The sequence below is a fragment of the Panulirus ornatus genome, chromosome 58 (genome assembly GCF_036320965.1).
Source record: "Panulirus ornatus isolate Po-2019 chromosome 58, ASM3632096v1, whole genome shotgun sequence".
Classification (NCBI taxonomy): domain Eukaryota; kingdom Metazoa; phylum Arthropoda; class Malacostraca; order Decapoda; family Palinuridae; genus Panulirus; species Panulirus ornatus.
Genome location: NC_092281.1, coordinates 14,730,427 through 14,754,886, shown reverse-complemented (window position 1 = coordinate 14,754,886; position 24,460 = coordinate 14,730,427). Strand labels below are relative to the sequence as shown.

Below are 24,460 nucleotides of genomic sequence, written 5' to 3'. Positions count from 1 at the left end.
TATATATATATATATATATATATATATATATATATATATATATATATATATATATATATATATATATATAATCAGGAAGAAATCTGTTGGGTTGCTATTTTAAAAGGTGGTTTCCTGGCTCACTGAACACCGATTCACATTGGAGGACCCTCATCTGTTCTCAGAGGGCTGGTGGAGTTTGTGGTCCTCGATCTGCGTTTTCCGTATGAATAAAAGTACTTTGGGTCATTTCTTATTTCATCAGAGGCGCTTCCCTCTTCCTGTTTTTCGTGTGCTTCTTACGACATTTTGAGTCTGTGGTCTGTGTCCCTCTGTTCATTCGATGGGTTTTCTTTCCTTTCCTGGGTGAACCGTGGCTTTCATTTTAGGCCTGCAGTTCTTTTTCGCCTCCTGCAGTGGGTTCTCCTTGCTTTTGTGCTTTCTTCTTGCTGGTTACCGGTGTGTCTGTTGCATGCTCCGGGTCCTCAGAGTGGTCGTGTCTTTAACACACTCCTCCTCTGTTCTGGTACTCAGCAGGGTGTCCCATTTTGACAATGATGTTGACCACATCCTCCCGTTTTAGCCGCGTAATATTAGCACCGAAATTGCTCAATACATCTCCATGGTTACGTGAATTTTACAGAAGTGGTATGCCATCCAAGCTTTTGACTTCGGTTAGATTGTGATCAGAGTACAGGGGTGTATGAGATGGTGATGTCATACGTTAAGTTCATATTATTTATAAAGAGTAAGTCTATTGTGGTTGGCTTTGTTACTTCACGCTACTCCATATATATATATATATATATATATATATATATATATATATATATATATATATATATATATATATATATATAGATAAATAATATGTATTTATGAACAAAGTATTTCTAACAAGGAGCATGCGTTTAAGTGGGAGGCGACCGAGTTCAAAGAGATGTAAGGTGGGACCACTACGAAGAAGAATCGGGTACATTAAGAAGCAACCCTTGTTGAATTAGAGATACATGTTCTGCAGGAAACCCGTGTTGAAGGAGCAACATGAAGGAGCAACATTCGGACACTGGCAAGGTTAAGCAGACAACAAAGCCAACCTAAGGGAGGTTGGGGTGAATGTTCACCTTGAAATATATTCAGCCTTGAAGTGTTCCTGAATGAATTGCCTTTATTAAGGCTATTCAACGCAAACATTTTTTTTCCCCCCCCACCTCAAGCTGTGTGTAGCAAGAGAGAAGTTTTGAACCAACTGTACTTCTTGCGGAACAAAAGTAAGAAGTGTTCTACGAGAATCAAGCCATGTTTAACGAGAAATAAACCTTGTCCAACGAGGGACGCGTCCGACTGCCGACTTCTGGCCGGCCAACTGAATGTAAGTAACGACGGTGTACTCCGTGGGAGGCGGCCGAAGCGGAGGTGCGGCAGGAGGAGGAGGAGGACGAGGGAGAGACAGGACGATGGAGAGAAGATGAAAGATCAGACGTAAAGGAGGAGGAAGAAAACGAGAGGAAGATAGAGAGGATGATGAGTAGGTAAGGGAGAGTGGAAGAAATATGTGGGTGGGACTAGGAGGAGGAAAGGGATGGGGGACGGTGGGAAGAGGAAGGGGTCGAGGGCGATGTAAAGTGGAGGCAGGAACAGAGGTGGAGGAAGCTAGTAAAGAGAGAGAGAGAGAGAGAGAGAGAGAGAGAGAGAGAGAGAGAGAGAGAGAGAGAGAGAGAGAGAGAGAGAGAACAACACTGTTGAGGCAGGAGGTTAAGGGAGAGGGGAGGCGACAGAGGGGGTGGGGGAGAGGGACACAGTAAAGGCAGGGGGATAGAGGGGAGGGGAGGGAAGATGGCTGAGTGAGAGGGGGCACAGTAGAGGCTCTGGGGAGGGGGTGTTGAGGGAAAGCTCAGCAACATTCCAGGGGGTTTTGGGCTGCCTGTCTCCCGTCTCGCCAAATTTTGTTATTGAAGGCCACTCACAAGCTGGACACGAGGAGGTGGACCAAGGTTTTTGTACCGCGCGCATGTGTGTGTGTGTGTGTGTGTGTGTGTGTGTGTGTGTGTGTGTGTGTGTGTGTGTGTGTGATATCCTATTGGTACAGTACGGGGAGGATTTTCTTCAACCCTAGATCCCCATATCTTGAACTTGCTCTTTTACCACACAGCTTTTTAACCCTTCGTGTGTTATCAGTATTCCCAACTTTTACCAACTTAGCTTATTCCATTCATCCACTGCTTTTAATGCTGTAAAGATGCTTCTTTACATCTTTTCCTGCAAGTTTCTTGCTTGTTTTTCTTACTGTGGCCTCTTAGTTGTTTTGTATTTGCTTCTTTGAAGAAGGCTCGTTGTCGACGTCATCAAACTGGGTTAGAAACTTGAAGGTTATTGTCAAGTCTCTCTGGCCATTGTGGGCAGATTTATGTCCCCCAGATCTCTCAGTGTAACTCACTCACGACTCCTCATTCTGGCACCATTACTGTTGCTTTCCTCTGATACCGCTCTGTTGGTTCTTTGTGCTTCTTCAAGTGTGGTGATCATAAGCGAGAATCATATATATTAGTTGTGGCCTAATGTATTCGTTGAAGAATTTGCTGAGCATTTCCTTATTCATGTACTCAGATGTCTCCTTTACAATTCTGAGGTGGAGCTCTGGCACCAGGTCAAGCACTGTGTCGACTCCCAAGGTCCTCACACCCACACACACACACACACACACACACACACAGTTTATTCGTACTGGTTGATATTCGTTTCTGGCCTTCTTTCACTGTGTCCTGCCCTTATTACTCAAGGGTGAATCTCAGCAGACCAGCATTTGTCTAGGTCCTTTCGTAAGATGATACAAGCCTCTTCATATATTTTTCTTCTTATGATGTTTGGCGTTACATGCAAACGTATTTAGGTATGACTTAAGAATTTGAGGCAAAATCATTCACGGAGACCAAGAAGTGCAGTGGTCCCAGGACCAAACCCTACATTACACCACTGGTGATCCCAACCCCTTTCGAAAAGGCTCCACTGACATGCGTCCTGTGTTCCCCACCACTGAAGTAATTTTCTGTCCTCGTAAGGAGTCACCACCTTATTCTTGCATGTCGATCCAGCTTCTTTAACCAGCCTCGTCGTTTTTTTGGGAGGGACAGGTCTTAAGGTATCCTGGTATACCTCCTTTCCCTAAATCCTTGATTTCTCTCACTTTGGTGTCTTCTCCTCTGCGAGTAGTTTTCCGTTTGCTTTCTGGTGATCTTTTCCTCGTCAGAGAGACTGATTTTGTAGTCCAGCGGATTTTCTCTGTCTCCTTTCTTCAAAATAGGTACGACGGTTGCTCTCCTCCACACTGCAACCCAAACATTTTTTATTTTGTCGTCTTTTATTAACCCATTTCTCTCCCGCTTTTCTAGCATTCCTTCATTCGTCTCATAACAGTGATCCGTATCATGACAGCGGAATTCCATTTCCCAATCTATATTCCCAAAGAAATGAATTCGCTTTGGGTTGTTTATTCTCTGATATTGTTATATCCTCATTTACCGCTTAATTGAATTCAAGCATTGCATATTTTTTTTCCTCCAATTGGTGTGTCGTATTAGTATGCATATCATATCGGTCACAATGTGCTTGCTGCCATGTGTAATGATAAGGTTTTTCGTAATGATGAGGCATGAGCCACTTCCGATTCCAGTGAGGCAAGGGACACCTGTGACCTGACACATTTTGGGAGGGGCTTCACTTACTCCAAAATTTGTAAATACTTTCTCTTGTCTTTTCTTCTTCCTCTTCTTCTTCTTCTTCCTCCTCCTCCTCCTCCTCTTCTTCTTCTTCTTCTTCTTCTTCTTCTTCTTCTTCTTCTTCTTCTTCTTCTTCTTCTTCTTCTTCTTCTTCTTCTTCCCTTTGATTTTCTCTAGATATTTCAATTGAGGCTCAGCCCTGATGTGGACTTTTGTCCGTGACTGGAGCCTCCGACGTCAAAAGAAAACAAAATGCTGTTACTAAAGAGCATATATCTCCATGACTCTGTCTTTATGTGTGTGTGTGTGTGTGTGTGTGTGTGTGTGTGTGTGTGTGTGTGTGTGTGTGTGTGTGTGTGTGTGTTTTGTAAGTTATTGTTGTGGATTGTAAACTGGGCTCTGGGTTGCATATTTTTCAAGACCATATTTATTGGTACTGGAATATTGGTCGATGTTCGTTCAGGTGTTACTATATACCTATTTTTTATATTCAAGACGGAGGCGGAATAGAAACATCTTTAGAAGCGAAACTGGGCTTGAGAAGCTGTCTCATGGTTTCCGCCACCCATCCCCCTTCCCCCCCCCTCACTGGAAAATCACCTCCCACCACCCATCCCACAGCAGTGTATGCAAATGAGGGCGTTCGTCATACAAATTAATAAACATGGCTGTTGGATCCGATCCATCTAATTTCGGAACGCGTCCGAACTTCCCGAAGCGCCCCGGTTTGTACGCTCGGGTGTTCGCTGCAAAAGACGGTGTCTCGTCACGTCCGAACACGGCTGATCATTAGTGCTACAGTTCGTGGATTAAGATGCTTGGGTCCGCAGTGCACCTGTGTACAGCACGGTGACTTAGGGTGGTGTCCAGGGCAGGGGATGTAGGGGATGGGGGCCGCGGAGGGGAAGGATGAGGGTTAAGATGGTGGGGGAGGAAGACCCCTTCACCTCGCACCATCCCTCTTTCCCCATACAGTTTTGAGCAACGCTTTCCTCCTATATATTTTTTCCCGATATATTTTTTTCCCCTGGGGCGGAGGGCTGGGCCGGGTAAGGTGAGAGCAGATGGCCGTGTTATTTGCCTTAATGACTGCCATAAGTTAGAGGTCCCGCCGCTCTATAATGTCCTCGACCCACCAGGGTCTTGGGCCCGGCTGATGCTCGGCCGGGACGCCCCAGGGGTCTGGGCTGGAGAGGGGATGAGTGAGGAGTGGGGGATTATAGGGGAACAGAGTGGGCGGGAAAGGAGTAGGTTGTGGGCGGATGGTGAAGGAGACTGCTCCTGGAGAAGTGGGTGGAGGGTTGTGGTGGTGTGCTGATGGTATGTGTTGGGTGTTGAGTGCTGAGGATGTAAGATGTGTGTGTGTGTGTGTGTGTGTGTGTGTGTGTGTGTGTGTGTGTGTGTGTATGTGTGTGTGTGTGTGTGTGTGTTGGGTGTGTTGAGTATGTAGTGTATAAGGTATGTTGGGTGTGGAATGCTGTGGATTAAAGTGTGTTTGTTGGGTGTGGATTGGGAGGGTGTGAGGTATGTAGGTTGTGTGTGGAAGTGAGAGGGTGTGAGGTATGTAGCTTGAGTGTGGAGAGGGAGGGTGTAAGCTGTGTGTGTTAGGGGTGGTGGGAGAGGACTAGGAAATCTCTGGGGTTTGGGAAGAGGGGTTAGACGGGGTTATGCAGGATAGACTCTGAAGCGAGGAGTTCTTGGAAGAAACTGCTCCATCCATACACACAGTAAACATTTCAAAACCCCGCTTGGCGAGTCCTTCCTAAACCAGGAAACAGCATGACGACACACACACACACACACACACACACACACACACACACACACACACACACACACACACACACACACCAGTATAACCTCCGCCTTACATTTCTACGCCCTAAAACAATCTATTTCTTCACTTTACCTTTCCCCTGAGCAACCCTTTCTCCTCCCCCCCCTCCTCACCTCCACCACCACCACCGCCACTCGACAACAGCCTAATAGAAAAAAGAATAGGGGTGTACGTGTGTGCTGACACTGTTGGCAGGCCGTCGTGTGCTGACACCATGGTTAGGTTGTTGTCAGTTGTTGCCGGTTGAGTGCTGACACTGTGGGGGCGGGTCTTTGCTGACGCTGTGTCAGCCGTCATATGTTGATCCTAAGGGTCGGCCGTCATGTGCCTGCTGACTGTGCATGTCGGCCGTCAGCCAGCTAGTGTCAGTGATCAATATCAGCGGTCGTCCTTACTCTCGCGCTCACTGTGGGTTTCGATCAGCGTTTTGGTTCTTTGTGATGATTTCCGTCGCAGATGTTCCCTGGCCTTTTGTTGGCTGTATGGTCCCCTCGATGTGGTCGGCGCGGTAACACAGCCTCCTTGGTGTGTGTGTGTGTGTGTGTGTATACACAGCAGACCCGCTCGATGTTAGCGGCAGGTCGTGTTGTGAGGCAGGCAGGCAGCGGGTCCTCACCCACGCCGGGGAACGTGGCTCTATATATATTTAAGAGAAAGTTAGACACAGTTAATGAGCGGGAGACGAGATCAGGCTCGGCGGGGCGCCATCTCTCACTTCCGGCTCTCTGAGCTCGAATTAAATGTTTAGGGAGGTTCGACTCCCTCGTTTTTATCATCGTCAAAAATTTATTGCCAGGTTTTTTTTTTTTTTTTTGTCTCCACCACTTTGTTTTCATGGTATTTCTTGGTTGTCTTGATTTTCTTGTTTTTGTTTTTTCTCGCATAGATGCTATCTCGAAGTTCGACTTCCTTTGTTTTTTCGTGCCTCGTCTACGTTAGGTGTTGTATCCCCCACCTTGGTTTGGGTATCATGTGTAGAAACTGAAGGGTTCAGACAGTACGTCTTTCCGTTTTTCTTTGTATCCTGTGCAGACCAGAGGTGGGTTGAGGGGCCTGCTGGCTGGCCTGCGGTGATGGATGATGTCGACTGGCCGAGGTGTTGGGTGGGAGGCTGCTGCTGCCCTCGCCGGGGCTGGGGCTGTATGGCTGACCTCTTTGTAAGGCAAATGAGGACGCAGGATGTATATAATTTCCTCAGAAACAGATGCTTCCCCCACAGTAGGTGTTAACCTTACGGAATCCACCGCCTCTGTTGTTAAAATACTTGACCCCAAGAGTATTGTGCTCGTTCCCCTCCTATCCCTCCATACTGTCTTTGGAGGCCGGTAACAAAAACACGGTTCAGGCGTGCACCGTCCCATCATCCTTTTGTGGCCGACGCCAGAATCAGTGTGGCAGTCTCATCGCCTGAGGTCAGTAAAATGAAAAAAAAATGCAAACGGTTATACAGAGCCACGTCTTCGCACCGGGCCTCCGGAATCGACCTGATATTCATGGGGAAACACTTCTCCTCCGCTATGGATGGAATGAACAAATAGTCACGCACCAAATACATGAGAAACAGTTCTTGGGAGAGATGGTTTTGGACGACCCCCACCTCAAGCGAACACTGAGAAACGTATCTACTAGGATCATGAATTGGTTATAAAGAGTTTCATAACGAGAGAGCCAAGACAAGTGAAGGCGTCTCACAGCACTTGTTCTGTGAATCAATAGTTCATAGCCGTACAGGACCAGAGATCGTGCGAGAGAGGAGAAAACCCCCGAAACCTTCTTTACTGCCGACTAAAAGCTCTGAAGGTGGACTCGTTAGAGCATAGTTGTGACGAAATACCTCACAGTTGTGGACGGCACTGGAAGACTTAGGGCCTAAACGGCATACAATGGCATTTTCTAGCTGCAGTGACCGAGTGGGTGGAACGTGCAAATTAAAGCCATTCACAAGGCAGGAGTACAATAGGAAGAGTAGCATAAACATCAGGGGCACAGGTTTGCTCAGCTTACTGCCGGTGTACGTAAGGAAAACAATGGAATGACGCTTTAATCTCCGGATGGTTAGATAACTTCCTGCAAGTCCTCGTCGTATTTAGTGATGCCCCAGATCAGGCAGGGCGCCAGCGGAACATGCTGGAGAGAACGAACTGGTGCATCACGCAGCACGGTGGTGAACCAAGCAGAATTGGTCTCGGGCTGAGCTGTCGGGGTTGAAGACCGGCCACGAAGATGTGTGTGTGTGTGTGTGTGTGTGTGTGTTATAAGAGAGAGAGAGAGAGAGAGAGAGAGAGAGAGAGAGAGAGAGAGAGAGAGAGAGAGAGAGAGAGAGAGAGAGTGGTTGGCATGCAACCCGTTGTTTAAGGAGAGGTAGTTTTTTCATGAGTGTGTGATTATGATGAGTTAATCAGGAAGATATAACTTATGAGGCTCCCAGTGAGCATTGTACCACACTGCTGCGTGTTTTATCTTGGTAGTAGATATACCTGTTGGTATTTACCTTCTATATTGGAAGAGGAGGCTGCCTGCACTCACAGACAGACATCCACATTGTGGTGGTGGACCCATCATGATGACAAAAAATGTATATGTAATTATTTCTTCGTAGGTACCTGGAAAGTTGAGGTATGTCTCTCATTTCCCGTGATTACCCTCAGATACTGATAGCCTCCTTTGTCTCCGTTAAGTACTGTGCTCTGGTGGTGAGGGCGGACGGCCTCCCTGGTGTGTGGTAGAGAGGAGTCAGCACGGACGGTGTGTACGTACATTACTGTGAGGTACCTTTGCTGGCCACACACTCCTCACCACAACCCCTTTTCAGCCGCCCTCCACTCACCTCTTCCCACGAGTCTTTTTCATCTCTCGTATATATCTATCCGGAGAATTTGTTGTTCCCGGTGTTTACTTGTAGTTTCCTCCTATATTAAGTCGGAGTTTTGACTAAAAGTACGCTTGCATTTATCCCATGATTAGCTGAAAAATACCACCCCGGCGAGGGCAACACTGGCTAATTAGATGCCAGATGCCTCAATCATTTTCATTTGAAGGATGAGAAAAATAGCAACCTCCGTGTACTGCACGGTTGATCTCCCTGTCTGCTCCTTCCCTCGGGATTGTCGTCCTTATCGCGTCCCCTTTGGTGCATAACACTGTCTTGCCGTTGATGACAGACCTCTGCAGTGTTTGTCTTAGCGAGTCGTCTCTATTGTATGCGCTGTCTCTTGTATTTTTACTGTATAATCGTATTGTTGTTGTATTATTGTGTCATATGAGGTCTGGTCGCCCCCTTCCTCCTCTGTGTATAAATGGATATTTGGGAGACGAATTGTTTACTTTGTTTGGGTTGTGCGATGGGATCAGCAGACGGATGGGGTGGATGATGGTTGTGTGGTAGACCTTAAACCCTTCCCTCTCCTCCGCTTACCCGCTGACCATAGGATGGAGGAGCGTCCGCTTAAACGCTTACAGTTCCGGTTAAGTACGTCCGTACCTGGCCTAGCGAGGTTTGGAGACAAGTAGGAGCAGTGGTGATCCTCCTCCGTACTGCTGGGCCGTATTGGTGGATTCAGGTCGAAGATTGTTGTCGGGCTGGTGGGACGTGGAGGTGGAGTGTGGTGGTGGTGGTGAGGGAGAGGGAGTTTTCCAGCCGCCGCTTTTGATGGTGAGGGAGGCGCTGGGCCCCGTATGTTATGGTGATGGTGGTCAAGGTGTTTATGACGGCGATGATGGTAGGAACGGAGATGGTGATGGTGATGGTGATTGATGAATGTATTGCCGTGGATTAATTTTCCAAAAGAAAGAACAGAGAAGGGGGCCAGGCGAGGATATTCCCTCAGAGGCCCAGTCCTCTGTTCTTAACGCTACCTTGCTAATGCGGGAAATGGCGAATAGTTTGAAAGAAAAAGAATATATATATATATATATATATATATATATATATATATATATATATATATATATATATATATATATATATATATATATATATATATATATATATATATATTGTATGTGTGTGTGTGTGTGGTCTCCAGGGATTTCCTCTGATGCCTCGCCCGGATTCCCGTTGGTTCATAAAACTGTTATTGCGTCCTTCTCCCATACTTCTGCTGTAGCCTGTAACTCGATGCCTCGGCAGTGGGTGGTGTCGGGTGAGGCGGCAACCAGCCCCGTTGCTGTTGGCTTCTCTGATGTTGTGTGTGTGTGTGTGTGTGTGTGTGTGTGTGTGTGTGTGTGTGTTTATCTTAGAGGTTTACGATCGGGGTCTTGTGAAGAAGCCTTCAAGCCTTTGGCCAACAGGCTGCGGCGGCGTCCTTGGTGGCCCGTCCGCCTGCGGCGGTGATAGACCCAAGGCTTGCTACAGGACACCTACCCCTGCGGTGGAGGCCTGCACTCATCACGCCCTTTATAACCTTGCTCGTGCTACCCTCTCCCTCTTTACTTTTTTTTGTCTTCTTCTTCTTTGCAGACTTTTCTTCCTTCGTCCTGGACTTCCCTTCATCATACTCTTCATCTTCTCTTCAGTTTCCTCCTCCTCCTCTTCATTGACGTCCTCCTCCCTTCTCCCTCCTTCTGTCTCCCAGCCTTAGTCAGGGAATCAACTGGTCACCACAGAGTTTGGAATGAGATTCGCCTCGGATCGTCCTGCAGCAGGGGGGTCTTGTCGTCCCAGTCTCGTCGTGTCAACGTCCTGTCGAAACCCTCCAAAGCGTCGGCTGTGTTGGCGTCTTTCCCCGAGTCATATATATATATATATATATATATATATATATATATATATATATATATATATATATATATATATATATATATATATATATATACTTCCTAGCCAGGAGTCCTATCTATCCTCATGAGGCTCCTGCAACTTTCAGGAAGCTGGCCTCTTACATACTGGTGTACACACACACACACACACACACACACACACACACACACACACGGGCTGGTGGGTGTAGCGGAAGTCACTTTGCCCCGCTGATCTGGGTCATGTCGGCGGAAGGTCATGGGCAATTTCTGTGGTAGGATTTCTTGGACTTATTACTACCTTCAAACGAGGAGAGAAAGCTTCGGGGTTTCCTGCTTGTTGATGTATCAACAATTTAACGAGTCTTAAAGTATCGTAAATGATTAATTGATGTGAGATCGTCATTACAATCATTCACAAGCCGTCGCTTAACAACCCTTGCAAGCTTTCGTGAGTATATTAGAAATCTGGTGATAGAGGCTGTCCCTATGTTGCATGCCCGGTGTGGTCCACGCCCAGCGCCTCACGTCGTCCAGCACACGAGCTCTTGCATGCGCATCCTCAGTTATTTGTCTTCCACCATCCGTTAACCCTCGTGCCGCGTTCTCGCTCCACCTGAAAGCGTTAGAAACAATTCAGACCAACCAATGGGTCATTTTTAAGATAATGAACATCTTCAAGTCTACCTGATCAGCCAGGCTTGCTGTGGGTACGTTGGTCTGCAGGCCGCGGCCTCAAATAGTGTGACTGATCAGAGGGACGTGAGTTTCCATTCACGGTCGAGGAAGGATGTTGCCGCGAATCAACAGTCCACACGGGGTCACCCTGTCAGTCTGGCGTAGTGCCCTCCGGTAGCGCGTCGAGTGTCCTTGATGTTTCCTTCCTTCGGAGGGGTTGTCCAGGCTCTCATTTTTCGGTGTTTCCACGACGAGGTTCGTCCCGTTGGGCGGGGTTTTACTCCTGTCTTGTCGCATGCAGTAATTCCGCCAGAAGGGACACTGTTAATTGGTGGATTACAACCCACAGTGCTTGTGCTGCTGCTGCTCCTGCTGTTCCTCATGTTTGCCCTGGAAGCTGTTCATACCGTGCTGTTTCTCTTGCAACGAGTTGTGCTGTTTTTTCTTGGTGCCGTCCAGTATATGTTCGGATCTCACTTCGTAGGAGTGACATTTTTTGGTATATTTCCATTATTTTTTTTTTTCCCATCCCATGAGTTTGACATGACCCGTAAAGGTCAGATCCAACACATCATCAATCATCCGGGTTAGGTCAAGGCCAGTCGTGTGGAGGGTGTGTTGGAGATGAAGGTTTTCAGGTTAAAAAACAATTGATTTTAAGGCTGTACAGCTGATGAGGGTGTACTGAAAGGTGGTCTTTGATCTGGCTTGTAAGAATCGATCAAAAGCCTGAGGTGTTGAGGGTGTGGTGAAGGTGAGACGGCCTTTGGTACGACCCGTAAGGGTCAAGTCAGAGGTTCTGTGGTGTCCAGGATGTAGTGAAGAGACGTTCAGTATGGCTCCATCCTCAGTGAACGTGAGTGACAGTGGGTAGGGGTACGTTCTGCATTCGCTCGCGAACGTTAGCATTTATAGTTGTTCTCTGCTTTCATACTGCTCCTCTGACTTACCTACTGTTGTTGTTTTTTTCTGCTATTCTTCCTCCTGCATTTAGTCTTTTGTTGTTCCTTCTTCCTTCCTTGTTTCGTCGTCAGCGGCTGGTGTCCTTCGTCGTCAGCGGCTGTTGTCCTCTTGCTTTTCTTTTATTTTGCCTTTACTGCCCTCCCTCTCCGCTGTTAAAGGACCGCGCTCCTTCTCGCTCTCCCCTCTGATGCAGCCATTTCTTCCTCGCGCATCAGCGGTTCTTCCTCCTCTTCTTGCTGTGTGTGTCTTCGCTTGCTGCGTCTTTGTCATTCCCTACTGATCCTCCTCAGTCTCGTCCCGTTGCTGTCGTATCTTCCTCTCCTGCTCCTGCTTCTTCTGTTCCCCTGATGCTCCTGCTCCTTCTGTTCCCCTGATATATCTCTCTGCTGCTGTATGTTCCCCTGTTCCCACTGGATGCTCCTGATATATCGTCTCTGCTACTGCTTTATGTTCTCCTGCTCCCACTGCGTGAAGCTTCCCTTGCTGTTGCTTCGTCTTACTCCGTTGTTGCTACTTCGTCTTTCCTCGCCGCTACTGCTGGTGGCGGCACTGCCACATCTTCGTCAGGTAGTGGGAGGAGAGTGGCTGGAGGAGGAGTGTTCCCGTAGTGTCGTCGTTGGAGCGTGGCGGCGGCGGTGGGCGGGTGGGCCGAGCTCCCTGGGCCGTGTCCTTCTGCCCCGGTCCTTTCCTGGGTCTTTTTCAGGAGCGTCGTGTCCCTCGAACCCAGCCAGGCAGAAGGACTCGCCCCGACGTAATATCCGCGTCCTCCACCACCTCCCCTGCACACGCCAGCATACCTTACAGGATTCTTCAGTTTTATCTGTTTATTGGTTAATCCTTGTGTGTGTGTGTGTGTGTGTGTGTGTGTGTGTTAGCCATGTTGTTGAGTGTTGTCTTCGGTCGTTATTGATGTTCGTCTGGCTGTTCTCTCGTTTTCTGTGTCAGAGTGTCGTAGTGTATGGTGGCCCATCGTTCTTTGGGATTTCATGAATTTACGCTTTGTTTATTTTTTCCCCCTCACTCAGTGTGTGGCTCCCTCCATCCATCTGTCTTCCACATGCTCTGTCTCTTCCCTCTTAACCTTCGTTCATCCTTGTCTCTTCTGATCCTCTTCCTCTCGTCTCCGTTCTCTTCTTTCTTCCTTCCTTCATCTCTCCACCCGTCTCGTCCCACCGGCGTCCCATATCCCCAGGCTGTCCATCCAGCCACATCTTGCCTCCCAGCACCGAGCCCTCCGGAGCAGTTCGGACTGCGGCGCAACTTTTTTGTTCCCGCGGTGTTTAATTACATCGTCGACGTCCCATTCATTAGGTGGACCTACCGCGGGACGACAGTTTTATGAAGAGCCACGACCGTAGTGACACAACGACTACCCTACTGCTGCTGCTGCTGCTGCTGCTGCACCCTATGAGAGGAAGGGAGGGAGGGGATCCTGCTGCTTCTCCTTGCTAATGTTAAAGTGTTTACCGAAGGGTTTTTTTCTACCCATCTTCATGTCATTACTACGACACTTGGCTGTAGGATGTTCCAGAACAACTAACTGATCCTCCAGACGCATCACCTTCAAAAGGAACATCAGCAGACCGAGGAGTTATTGGATTATACGTAGACTCTTCTTATATAATTCACTTGGCTAACGAGTCTCTTGGCGACTAACAGCAGCTGACGAGAATAATCGGAACGGGAATCAGCTTACGTAAGACTTAGCTAACTTCAGTAATCATCTGGCTCTGAGTCGAACGCGAATCTAGCTGACGAAGAATCAGCGTTCACAGTAACCAGCTGACGAAAGATCAACATACGTAGAATCCGTTGCTGAATTAGCTGAAGCAAAATGTCAACATGCGTAGAATCACCTAACTCAGAATCACACTAAGCAACACCAGCAAATGCAGAAAGAGCAGATGTCACATCAACTGAAGTGAAGTCAGTTTAAGTATCATTAGTCGACAGAAAATGGAGCAAGGTATCTTCATTGGCTATTGTCTGAAGGGGTAAAGGTCGACTGTGGGTCGTGAGAGGACAAGGTGGCCATTGTAGCGGGGATTTGTCTGGGTCACTGTATCTCTCTCTTTCTGTACGACCCAGGTCGTCACTGCTGCTGCTGCGGGGTCGTAGGGGTATCCGCAGTCCTCCAGCTCAGGCTAGGTCTGGATGACCGTAGCGGCGTTTCATGTCCAGGGATCTCGAAGTAGTTCTGGGTTCCTTAGTGATCCAGTTTTAGGCCCTTGCGTCTTGGCCCATTTTATGGGGACTACAGTGCTTCGCTCCAGTCCCTCAGTGCTCCACTCCAGTGTGGCAGTGGTCCAGCTTAGAGGTGTCAGAAGTGCTCCCCTTTTAGGGGTCCCTTAGTGTTCCTGTTCAGGGATCTCAAAAGGCTGGAGTACCAGAGTCCCCCAGTGTCTCATTTTAACAAGCTTGCAGTAGCACTCCACGTCTAAGGTACCGCCTCAGCCTCTCTTAAATGGAGAAGGAACCGGAGTTGAACGATCATCATAAAGTTATATATATGTACACAAAATGGGGCTTACGCTGTGAGAGGGAATCAACAGATCATATTGTGTTTAACTGACTCACAACAATGAATTGATGAACTTTGTAAGTTGCTTTGTGCGTGAACTCTTCGTCTGTAAATATGTTCATAAAAAGCATAATCAGCTTTCCAAAGTCAGATTCATAAAGCAGATTTAGTTTTCGGAAAAATACGCGATTAATCATTGAACTCCATATCGGCTTGAGATTTTCTTTTCCATAATATTCGGGTACGTGTCATGGTACGATAGTTTTTTTTTTTCCCCTTGGTATACTTTTTGGTCATCAGAAAACGGAAATGATTTTGTGGCCCGAGGTCGCTTGAATAATGGTCTAATTCTGGTGCTTAAGTTGGTATATCGTTGGATATCGCGGCGAGCGACTGCCGATTGGTCATTAAGCCGAGCATCGCATAAACACAATAACATCGAATTGGAAAAGGTTGTGTTGGTTTGCAGTTATACTGAATTGGCGGTGGAGTTTGTAACTCCTTGACGAATGGTAGACAGGCACAGGGTCCGCGAAACAGTCGAGTTGTGTCACGTGCTTGTAGAACGAGGTTGTGAAGGTGGTATCGGAAGTCAAGATGTGGAGGTTGTGGTTTTTGTCGTGTTTTACCAGCTGTCCTTTCTTATCTTGTGGCCAGAACTCTGCTGGGCTGCCACCGTCTGTAGTACTCGCACTCTCACACAGACTGACAGACAATTGTGTGGATATTACTTTGGTTTTTTGCTCCTGAGAACTGGCTGCTTATGTACCCCCCGAACTGGCTGCTTATGTACCCCCCTCACTACTAGTTAGACCACGTAGTAATAGGGAAGCTGCTGCTTCACATTATTATTGTGTGGCCGTTGGCAACTCAAGGTTGGGTCGTTTTGATATCTGTTTCTTTCCTTACACCTCGAAGCTTTGGAACTTTCAATCCTTTCATGTCTTTCCCATTGGCACATTTAAAGAAACAGGTTTTTCACTTTCTCAAAAATTCTTATATATTCTCCCTTGTCTCTTCTTTTCCCCCTGTCATAATCCTCTCCGTATGTCAGTTAAGGCCATGCCTTGATGTGGACATTCGTTTGTGACGAGGCAACAACGTAAAGAAAAAAAAGTTGTAAAGTGGCATGTGTGAAGTTGACTCTCATTTTATAACTAACACACACACACACACAAACACACACACACACACACACACACACACACACACACACACACACACACACACACACACACACACGCTAGTCTAGAGGGATGAAAAACGAAGGGGATTATACCACCCCACAAGGGGACCTGGACAGAATTCAAAGCTGGGCTGATACATTGTTGCTGAACTTCAACTCGAGTAGTTGTGAAGCAATGAAGTTGGGACGCTAAGAAGCAGAGAGGCCTCAGTATAGATATTACCTAGCTGGAAACAAGCTTTAGGAATCTGTTTTTAAGAGAGGTTTGGGAGCCGACGTCATTCCAAACCTGTTGCCAGTGTCCCACTTCAGGAGAACAGTGAAGGAGACAAAGGGTCCGCTGGCAAATATTGGTACAGCATTCAACTACACAGACCAAAAGTAGAGGTTACTTCTCAGGTTTGATCAGCGTACTTCAGGAAGCACATAGAACTGATAGAGAAGGTCCAGAAGAACTGATAGAGAAGGTCCAGATGAGGCGAACAAATATAGTACCAGGTCGGGGTAAACCATGGAAAGGTCTGTGAGGCCTGGGTGTATTTAGATAAGGGGCTCTGATTTTCGTGTGTTATACCAATCATCTTGAGAGTATATGTTAGTGAATGAGGCCATTGCTTCATCTGTTCTTGGCGCTACATAGCTAACGCTGGAAATGGCGAACATCTATAGAAAATAAAGAAGGTATAGAAAATTTTGCCCACCACGGAAGAAAGAAAAGTAAGGGATGACTAATTTGTTGACGTTATCATTAAACAGTTCTTCGAGTAGACACCAGTACATTAACCGAAGGTCAAGGCGTGAAATTAAACAAGAAACGTCATACGAAAGATGTAAAGAAACATTTTTACAGCGTAAGTGAATCATTGGAATAAACTGAGTGATGAAACTGTGAACATGGACAGCATTCAGAAAGTTGTACGATAGTAGGGAATGTTCGAGAGATACACGGCGCTCCACGAGTGTAGAACTCCCTCCTCCGTACAGTACAAATAGGTAATGACAACTAGGTACAATAGATAATTACACACGCTACGCTCCTGCCACACACCCTGTACTTTAGTCTCCCAAGTACATTCCACTTTTGCCCCACACTGCACACCCTGTACTCTCACCCCTCCCCTCCCTCTCCACACACTTACACTTACACACACACACCTAACATTTCGCCCCACACGTTCCACAGTCTCATTTTCTTGATAGCTTGCACTGCCGCTCAACCCAGGGATCCCCCCCGCACCACCCCTAGCATTGTCTCCCCACATTAACATACGTACCATCTCTCCATCTCGCAGCACGTAACGCCCGACACCCACCTTAACTCACTCACAGCCCGTGCCTCATCTCGCTCAGCGCTGTCCTCCTCTGCGGTGCGTGGTGCGCGCACTAGCCATGCCTTATGGGAAAAAAAAAGAAATTTCTTCCTAAATACTGGCAAAATGCTCTCTCTCTCTCTCTCTCTCTCTCTCTCTCTCTCTCTCTCTCTCTCTCTCTCTCTCTCTCTCTCTCTGGCCCTGGACGCCACGCGCCATGTTGCCCTCCTCACCCGGTGTGAATACATTGCAGGGAAGACACACAAAAAGAAATAAGGAATAATCATGAACAAGATCTATGCTGCATGGGAATTCCTTTGGTGATTGCAGCTCTCCATGTTCCTGGTGCAGCGTTCCGGGTTCCCACACACACACACACACACACACACACACACACACACGGACACTGGCTCCAGGGTTTCCTCCATCTTTCATGTATAGTGAGCGAGTGATGCGCCAGATTGTTCACACCTGCAACACGGAAACTTTTTCGGCCACTGCTTGAGGGTAAGACCTCCCTGGTTCCCCAGAACTCATCATGTCGATTATACCAATGGAGTGTTGTTATATTCAGGTTATATATATATTTTTTTTTTCTTTTCGTCATTGTAGTGATTTATATCTCTCGTCGGCTCTGGTGATGCGGGCTTTACGTGTTGGCTGCTGCAAAAATCGTACACATGCACATGTGAGGTGAAGCGTCATATGTGAGGTGAAGCGTTGAACCTTTTCTCCCAGCCTCCCTCCCTCCCTCACTCCCTCCGTCCCTACCGCTAACCGAGCGTGTTATTTATTTCGAGGTTTTTTCCTCTGAAGGAAGTAAATGTTAACTGAACTTTTTTGAAGTCATTTGGAACCAGTTTAGTTGTCTGAGCGTTTTCGTTGGTAATGTGATGTCCTCCCTGTATGTGATGTCCTCCCTGAATGTGATGTCCTCCCTGTATGTGATGTCCTCCCCGTATGTGATGTCCTCCCTGTATGTGATGTCCTCCCAGTATGTGATGTCCTCCCTGAATGTGATGTCCTCCCTGTATGTGATGTCCTCCCAGTATGTGATGTCCTCCCAGTATGTGATGTCCTCCCTGAATGTGATGTCCTCCCAGTATGTGATGTCCTCCCAGTATGTGATGTCCTCCCTGTATGTGATGTCCTCCCTGAATGTGATGTCCTCCCAGTATGTGATGTCCTCCCTGTATGTGATGTCCTCCCTGAATGTGATGTCCTCCCAGTATGTGATGTCCTCCCTGTATGTGATGTCCTCCCTGAATGTCGTATTTTGTGATGTTGTTGAGAAGTGTAAGTTAGCTTGTGTTATCCCAACGTTTATTTAAACCCGGATAAACTCGTGCACGACTTGCCATGACCTGTGAGTCTGATGGTATGACTCTTGACCTGACCCCCCCTTCAAAGCCCAGGTCATAGGTGTCACTCCATCATCGTGTCTCGCCATAATGACTGTCATGTAACGTTGTGTTCATTCTGTTCCCGGCAGGTGATGGCAGCGAGGAGGGTGGCGGCCTCCTGACGCCAGCCTCGGACAACTCGCCTCCCCACATCGAGGAGGAGCCCCAGGACGCCTACGTCATCAAGAACAAGCCCGCCCTCCTCACCTGTCGCGCCACCCACGCCCTTAAAGGTAAGACCCACGCCCGACCCCCGTAAGTCCATGCACGCACCCCTACAGGTAAGCAGTACCCCGCTTCCCAACCCCCCACACCCCTCCTGAGTCATTATACACGACCTTGGAAGGGAGGAAGGGCTTGCCCTCTGAGCTAAAGTTTCACCATCTTGGAGGTAGGGAACACGCCTTTGGAGGTCGGATACTCGCCCTCAAAGATATTCCACCCCTTAAGAGGTGAGGGACACGCCCTTAGAGGTAAGGTGTCTACCGTCAAATGTCAATGGCATAAGTGATTGGTAATCGTTGGTGAAGGATAAGCTTGAGGTGAATTACACCCTGTACCTGGGCAACAGGGGTGACTCTTAGAGTTATGGTAGAGATAATCACACACCAAGTTACACCAACTTTATCCATGAAAAAAAAGCCTAAAGAGTAGTGGAGGTGATTTGCTCGTTCATTATTTACAGAGGGGGGTTAAGAAACCAAAGAACTACACGAGAAGTAGAGGTACTTGCGTTTTAGTCATCCCTGACATATTCAGCCAAGACTTGGCTTTCCACGTAGTATTGTCCAGGGTACTTGGCTCTTAAGTGTTCCCCTGCTGCAAATTGGAACCAGTATTTCCTGATAGTTACGTGTGTGGAATTTGTCGTTTTGATTCATACTTTCACGTGTTCATAATGCTTAGTACTGACAGCATGTGAGCAACTATTCTCTTTGTGGCTACGATTTACCAATACATATTTTACGTTACGAGTACGAAGCAAGTATATATATATATATATATATATATATATATATATATATATATATATATATATATATATATATATATATATATATATATGCTCTGTCTTTTTGCTCAAAAAACATGTGATGAATATTTCTGGAGATAAAGACCCACGTAAGGGAAACATTGCAGTATTCTCAGCTCACATATTCCATGCACATTGATCCTAGGAGGACGCCCGAGCCCAACTTTTCCCTCTGCTCTCTTTTCGTGGAGTTGCCTGCCAGCAGCATTACCTGGTGTAACCTCATTTTCTGAGGATTGCTTCGTGACATCTGATTGGCCGAGGCATGTCATCAGCTTATTGCTTCGTGACAGCTGATTGGTCGGGGCACGTCAGCCGGGCACACGTTATTATTTCGTGACAACCGATTGGTCGATGCAAATCAGCTGCTCATGCAGTCGTTCCTCCAATCATGAGGCGACATGCGAAGGTCGACTGGAAAGGCGCTTGGCCTGGCCTGGCCGCGTCAGGGTTTGGTCGAAGACGGGAAACCAGGGCGCCCCGACCTGCTGCGGGCTAGAATTTTTCATATTTATTTTCATTTTCTTTGAGAACGACGGCACGGCTCTTGAGCACGACGGCACGGCCCTTGAGCACGATGGCACGGCCCTTGAGCGTAGTGGTTTAGTAGCCTTTCGTCCAGCTGGCTTTACCTTGGGGATCAACTCAGCGGGCTAGGGCCATCATGAGCCCAGTGCTGAAGCATCATATCCAGCTGGTAGGCTATCATATCCAGGTGTCGCACAGGCATGGTCATGGTCGTCCCGTTGTGTGCAGGGGATGAGTGAGCCGTGTGCCCCCTCGTTTTGTCGGACGTACATCTGGGTCGTATTCTCCGAGATGAACCAGATCTCCTCAGTCGATGGCTGCTTCCAGCACGGCAAGACAGCTCGCCTCCTGTTACGTCTGGTTTGTCTTCTTTATGTCGTGCTCGTATCCTGTCGTTTCCTTGTATGTATCGCGCCAGTGTCCTGCTTGTGTCCCGTCTGTGTCCTGCTTGTATCATGACTCACTCCTCCCGATGAAGTCCTTCTCGTCTTATCATCACGTTCCGTACGTGTGCTCCAGCCTTGCTCCTCACCCTGGTATCCTTACGCCTTACCCCTGCCTCTCCCTTGCCCCTGGGTATGGTTCAGCGTGGCCACAAGTCCCCCCACGTCCCAAGATATGTCCCGGTCTTAAGTTTGTCTTTCTCAAGCGCCTGTCTGATTCCTCCTGTCTACCAGCAGATGAGGGCCTTCTTGATGTTCTTCTGTTCACCAGAGACACACCCATGTATCCAGCTGCTCGTCGGAAATTGGATACTCCACTCATGTTCTGGACACACACACACACACACACACACACACACACACACACACACACACACACACACACACACACACTTTTTGTGTGCGGGTAATTTAACAGTTAAAATGAATATTATTTCATTACTTTTTCTTCATGACTTTGTCTACAGTGAGGATCAATTTTTATTACGCCGACTTCCGAAACTAAGGGACCATTTTTGTTGTGGACGACGTAATTCCCCCAGAATTTCGTATGAATTGTGTTTCGTGGCTGTAATACATAATGGTACAGTGGCTGTAATACGTGATGGTACAGTGGCTGTAATACGTAATGGTACAGTGGCTGTAATACGTAATGGTACAATGGCTTTAATACGTAATGGTACAATGGTTTTAATACGTAATGGTACAATGGCTTTAATACGTAATGGTGCAGTGGCTGTAATACGTGATGGTACAATGGCTGTAATACGGAATGGTACAATGGCTTTAATACGTCATGGTACAGTGGCTGTAATACGTAATGGTGCAGTGGCTGTAATACGTGATGGTACAGTGGCTGTAATACGTAATGGTACAAGGGCTTTAATACGTAATGGTGCAGTGGCTGTAATACGTCATGGTACAGTGGCTGTAATACGTGATGGTACAGTGGCTGTAATACGTAATGGTACAAGGGCTTTAATACGTAATGGTGCAGTGGCTGTAATACGTCATGGTACAGTGGCTGTAATACGTGATGGTACAATGGCTGTAACACGTGATGGTGCAGTGGCTGTAATACGTAATGGTACACTGTGTTCGATCCCCATGCTTTCAGAAGGTCCCGTGTTGTGTGGTAGAGGGCGGACGCCCTTCCTCCTCCTCCTCCTCCTCCTCCTCCTCCTCCTCCTCCTCCTAGAAAAGGGATTCCCTGCTCAGCCATCAATCACTGATCCTGGAGATCGCACTTGAGGACAAGAAAAAGGTACCTTGCTCAAGGATGGGGGAAGTAAGAAAGAGAGAAAAAAAGGAAAAGAGGATGGGGAAAATATGTGTGAGTTATCCGGGTCAGCTGAGGGTGTTTGTAAAAGATTATTCAGTTTAGGAGAGCGAGCGAGATCTGATGTGATGGGAGAGATTTGTTACGGGGGGGGAAAAAAAAATACATACACGAGGCTTGACCCCCACACGCGCGCACCAGGAATTTTCAATCATATTGTGAACTACAGGGGATTATTACTCTCTCTCTCTCTCTCTCTCTCTCTCTCTCTCTCTCTCTCTCTCTCTCTCTCTCTCTCTCTCTCTCTCTCTCTCTCTCTCCAGACAAAAGGTCATTTTCCCTTCCTCTCTATTGCTGTTATCACGTCTCCCTTTGCTCTTCGTCTCAGTAGAATTCTTCTTTGCCTGTGCCGTGAGCTCTTCAGCTGATTATTATCATTATTTTTTCGACTGCTGTTTCACCATCAATGAGACGTGTTTGGGACTTGGATCAAGAGTGATTACAGAGAAGACGCATTTCTTTTCCAGGTTACCTTCACTTTTCTCAGTAACTGTCATGAAACGGCTTTCAGCTGCCTGATTGAATTCATCCCTCCCAACTGCCGTTCTCTCATCTTTCTGGATGGAACGTAATTAAAACAAGAATGATACCGCTGATCATCTCTTGGTCAGAGCTGACCATTTTTTGGGTCACGTCCTCCAAAGTTTTCAACATTCGAATGATGTTCTCATCAAGCACCCATTGGTTAGCAAGCTGCTGGTGTGGATACATCTGACCCCCACATCTCAAAAGCTGTCACTACTGTGTGCATGAAGTCATGAAGGCTCTCCATCATGCATTTAATTCATTCCCAGCGTGTTGGGACATCCTGTAATAGTTTATGTAAAGGCACCTACAGATTTTTTTTCTTTCCTTAATCGCTGTCAGCCTCAAGCATGCAATGAATGAGTATTCAAACAGCGTAACAATTCTCCTGTATTTTGTACTCATATCGGCGACAGATTGTTATGTAAAGATGGCACTATGCTCATATAGTTGTAGTATGTGTGTGTGTGTGTGTGAGGCAGCCCAACTCCTTCTGCGTATGTCACTCTTGCAGAGGGGGGGGGGGGATAATTGCGTTAAAGAAGCGCTCGTGCAAAACTCATGATTGATAATAATATATTAACGGAGACAGGCACAGCAGGTTCTGAATATCATGAATATCGTGGAACTCTCTTAACGATTGTTTTGATCCTAATATAGAAGTATGACAAACAGTCATAAACTGCGGTGCCCCCCGCTGTGTATATACATGTGGCGTACCCAAGAAACTGAATGGAAAAAAAAAAATATATATATATATATATATATGTAGTACCTTTTTTCAAACCTTCATTGGAAATGAAGTATGAGTGGATGGTGAAGGTTTTATAAACGTGTCTACTATCAGAAAACAGCTCTTCATCCCAGACTATATGGGAGATAAAACTCAAGACAACAGGTACTGTACAGTAAGAAAAAGAAAGAAAAGAAACAGTAGAGTTCAAACGTAGGATGTGACAGCCTCACATTAGCAACATTATGAACAAGATTAGCAAAGTGTTTAGATTCGACCGTCAGACCATTAATGCTATGGCCTGTTGGTGACTCCTGCACTTGTAAATAGACTTGAGGTCTGCACGAATCAAATGTGAAGACCACCGAAGACCACACCAGGTATCCAACTGGTGGTTGGGTTACAAAAGGTGTTTTTTGAATTATATAGACACTGAAAATACTATTTTTGAGAATTACATGGACAAATCAATGATTTGTGATAACCAATGCTGATTCGAAATGTGAGAAATAAACCATTGCTTCCACAATGTTTGGACCATCGTATGAAGTTGGCTTGGCTGTATCTCCCTTTCTCATGGGTTGCCATCACGTATTTTTGCTACAATTTTTTTTTTTTTTCTGCTGTGTGACCGAGAGGAAAGAAGTGTTTTGCGCCTCGGAAGATATATATATATAGATCTTTGCATTGCCACCAGGAGGTATGATGTGAGCTGTGAGACTCGTGAATGACTCGTGATTTGGTGAGTTCGTCCAGTCATGATGGTTCATGCAGTGAGTTCGTCCAGTCATGATGGTTCAAGCAGTGAGTTCGTCCAGTCATCAGCCGGGCACGATGGTTCATGCAGCAGTTCCCGGCTTCTGTATCTCAGTCCTCAGTTCTTCATTCATTTCTGGTATCGCCTGCCCTTTTTTTTTTTTTTGTACAGATGTTTTCTTCACTGGTTGAGGGTAATGGGGAGTTAACGACTTTAGAAGTACGTTGGATCCTTCTCACCACCAGTGTTAAGGGTTTGTATGCTGGGCCATCACATTCCCTATAATACAGAACAGAATAGGATCGTCTCCCTGGTAGACTGTGAGTTAAGTGGTATCAGATACATCTCCCAGGTAGAGTGTGAGTTAAGTGGTATCTGATACATCTCCCTGGTAGACTGTGAGTTAAGTGGTATCAGATACATCTCCCTGGTAGAGTGTGAGTTAAGTGGTATCAGATACTTCTCCCTGGTAGAGTGTGAGTTAAGTGGGATCAGATACATCTCCCTGGTAGACTGTGAGTTAAGTAGTATCTGATACATCTCCCTGGTAGACTGTGAGTTAAGTGGTATCAGATACTTGGCCAGTGTCATAACAGTGTGATGCAGTGGAAGTAGACTTCGTAGTGATATGATGGTAACTCATTCTGTACTCATAACAATCTCTTATTACCCGACTCTCGAGGGGGAACCTGCACCTGTGCCTGGTGTAGTAAAAGCCAAAATTTTGTTACTGGGGAAAAAAAAAAAAAACTGGAAAATTAAGCCATGCATT

At 46.8% G+C, this 24,460-nt stretch overlaps 1 protein-coding gene across 2 annotated transcripts in view; it reads left to right on the top strand.

Annotated features, from left to right (window-relative positions):
- Window positions 1–24,460, top strand: part of unc-5 — a 568,549-nt gene that overhangs the window by 118,659 nt on the left and 425,430 nt on the right. For both annotated transcript variants that reach the window (XM_071695362.1, XM_071695363.1), the window contains exon 3: window positions 18,420–18,563. In XM_071695362.1, the coding sequence (XP_071551463.1) occupies window positions 18,420–18,563 (144 nt within the window). The remainder of the gene's footprint in view (window positions 1–18,419; window positions 18,564–24,460) is intronic.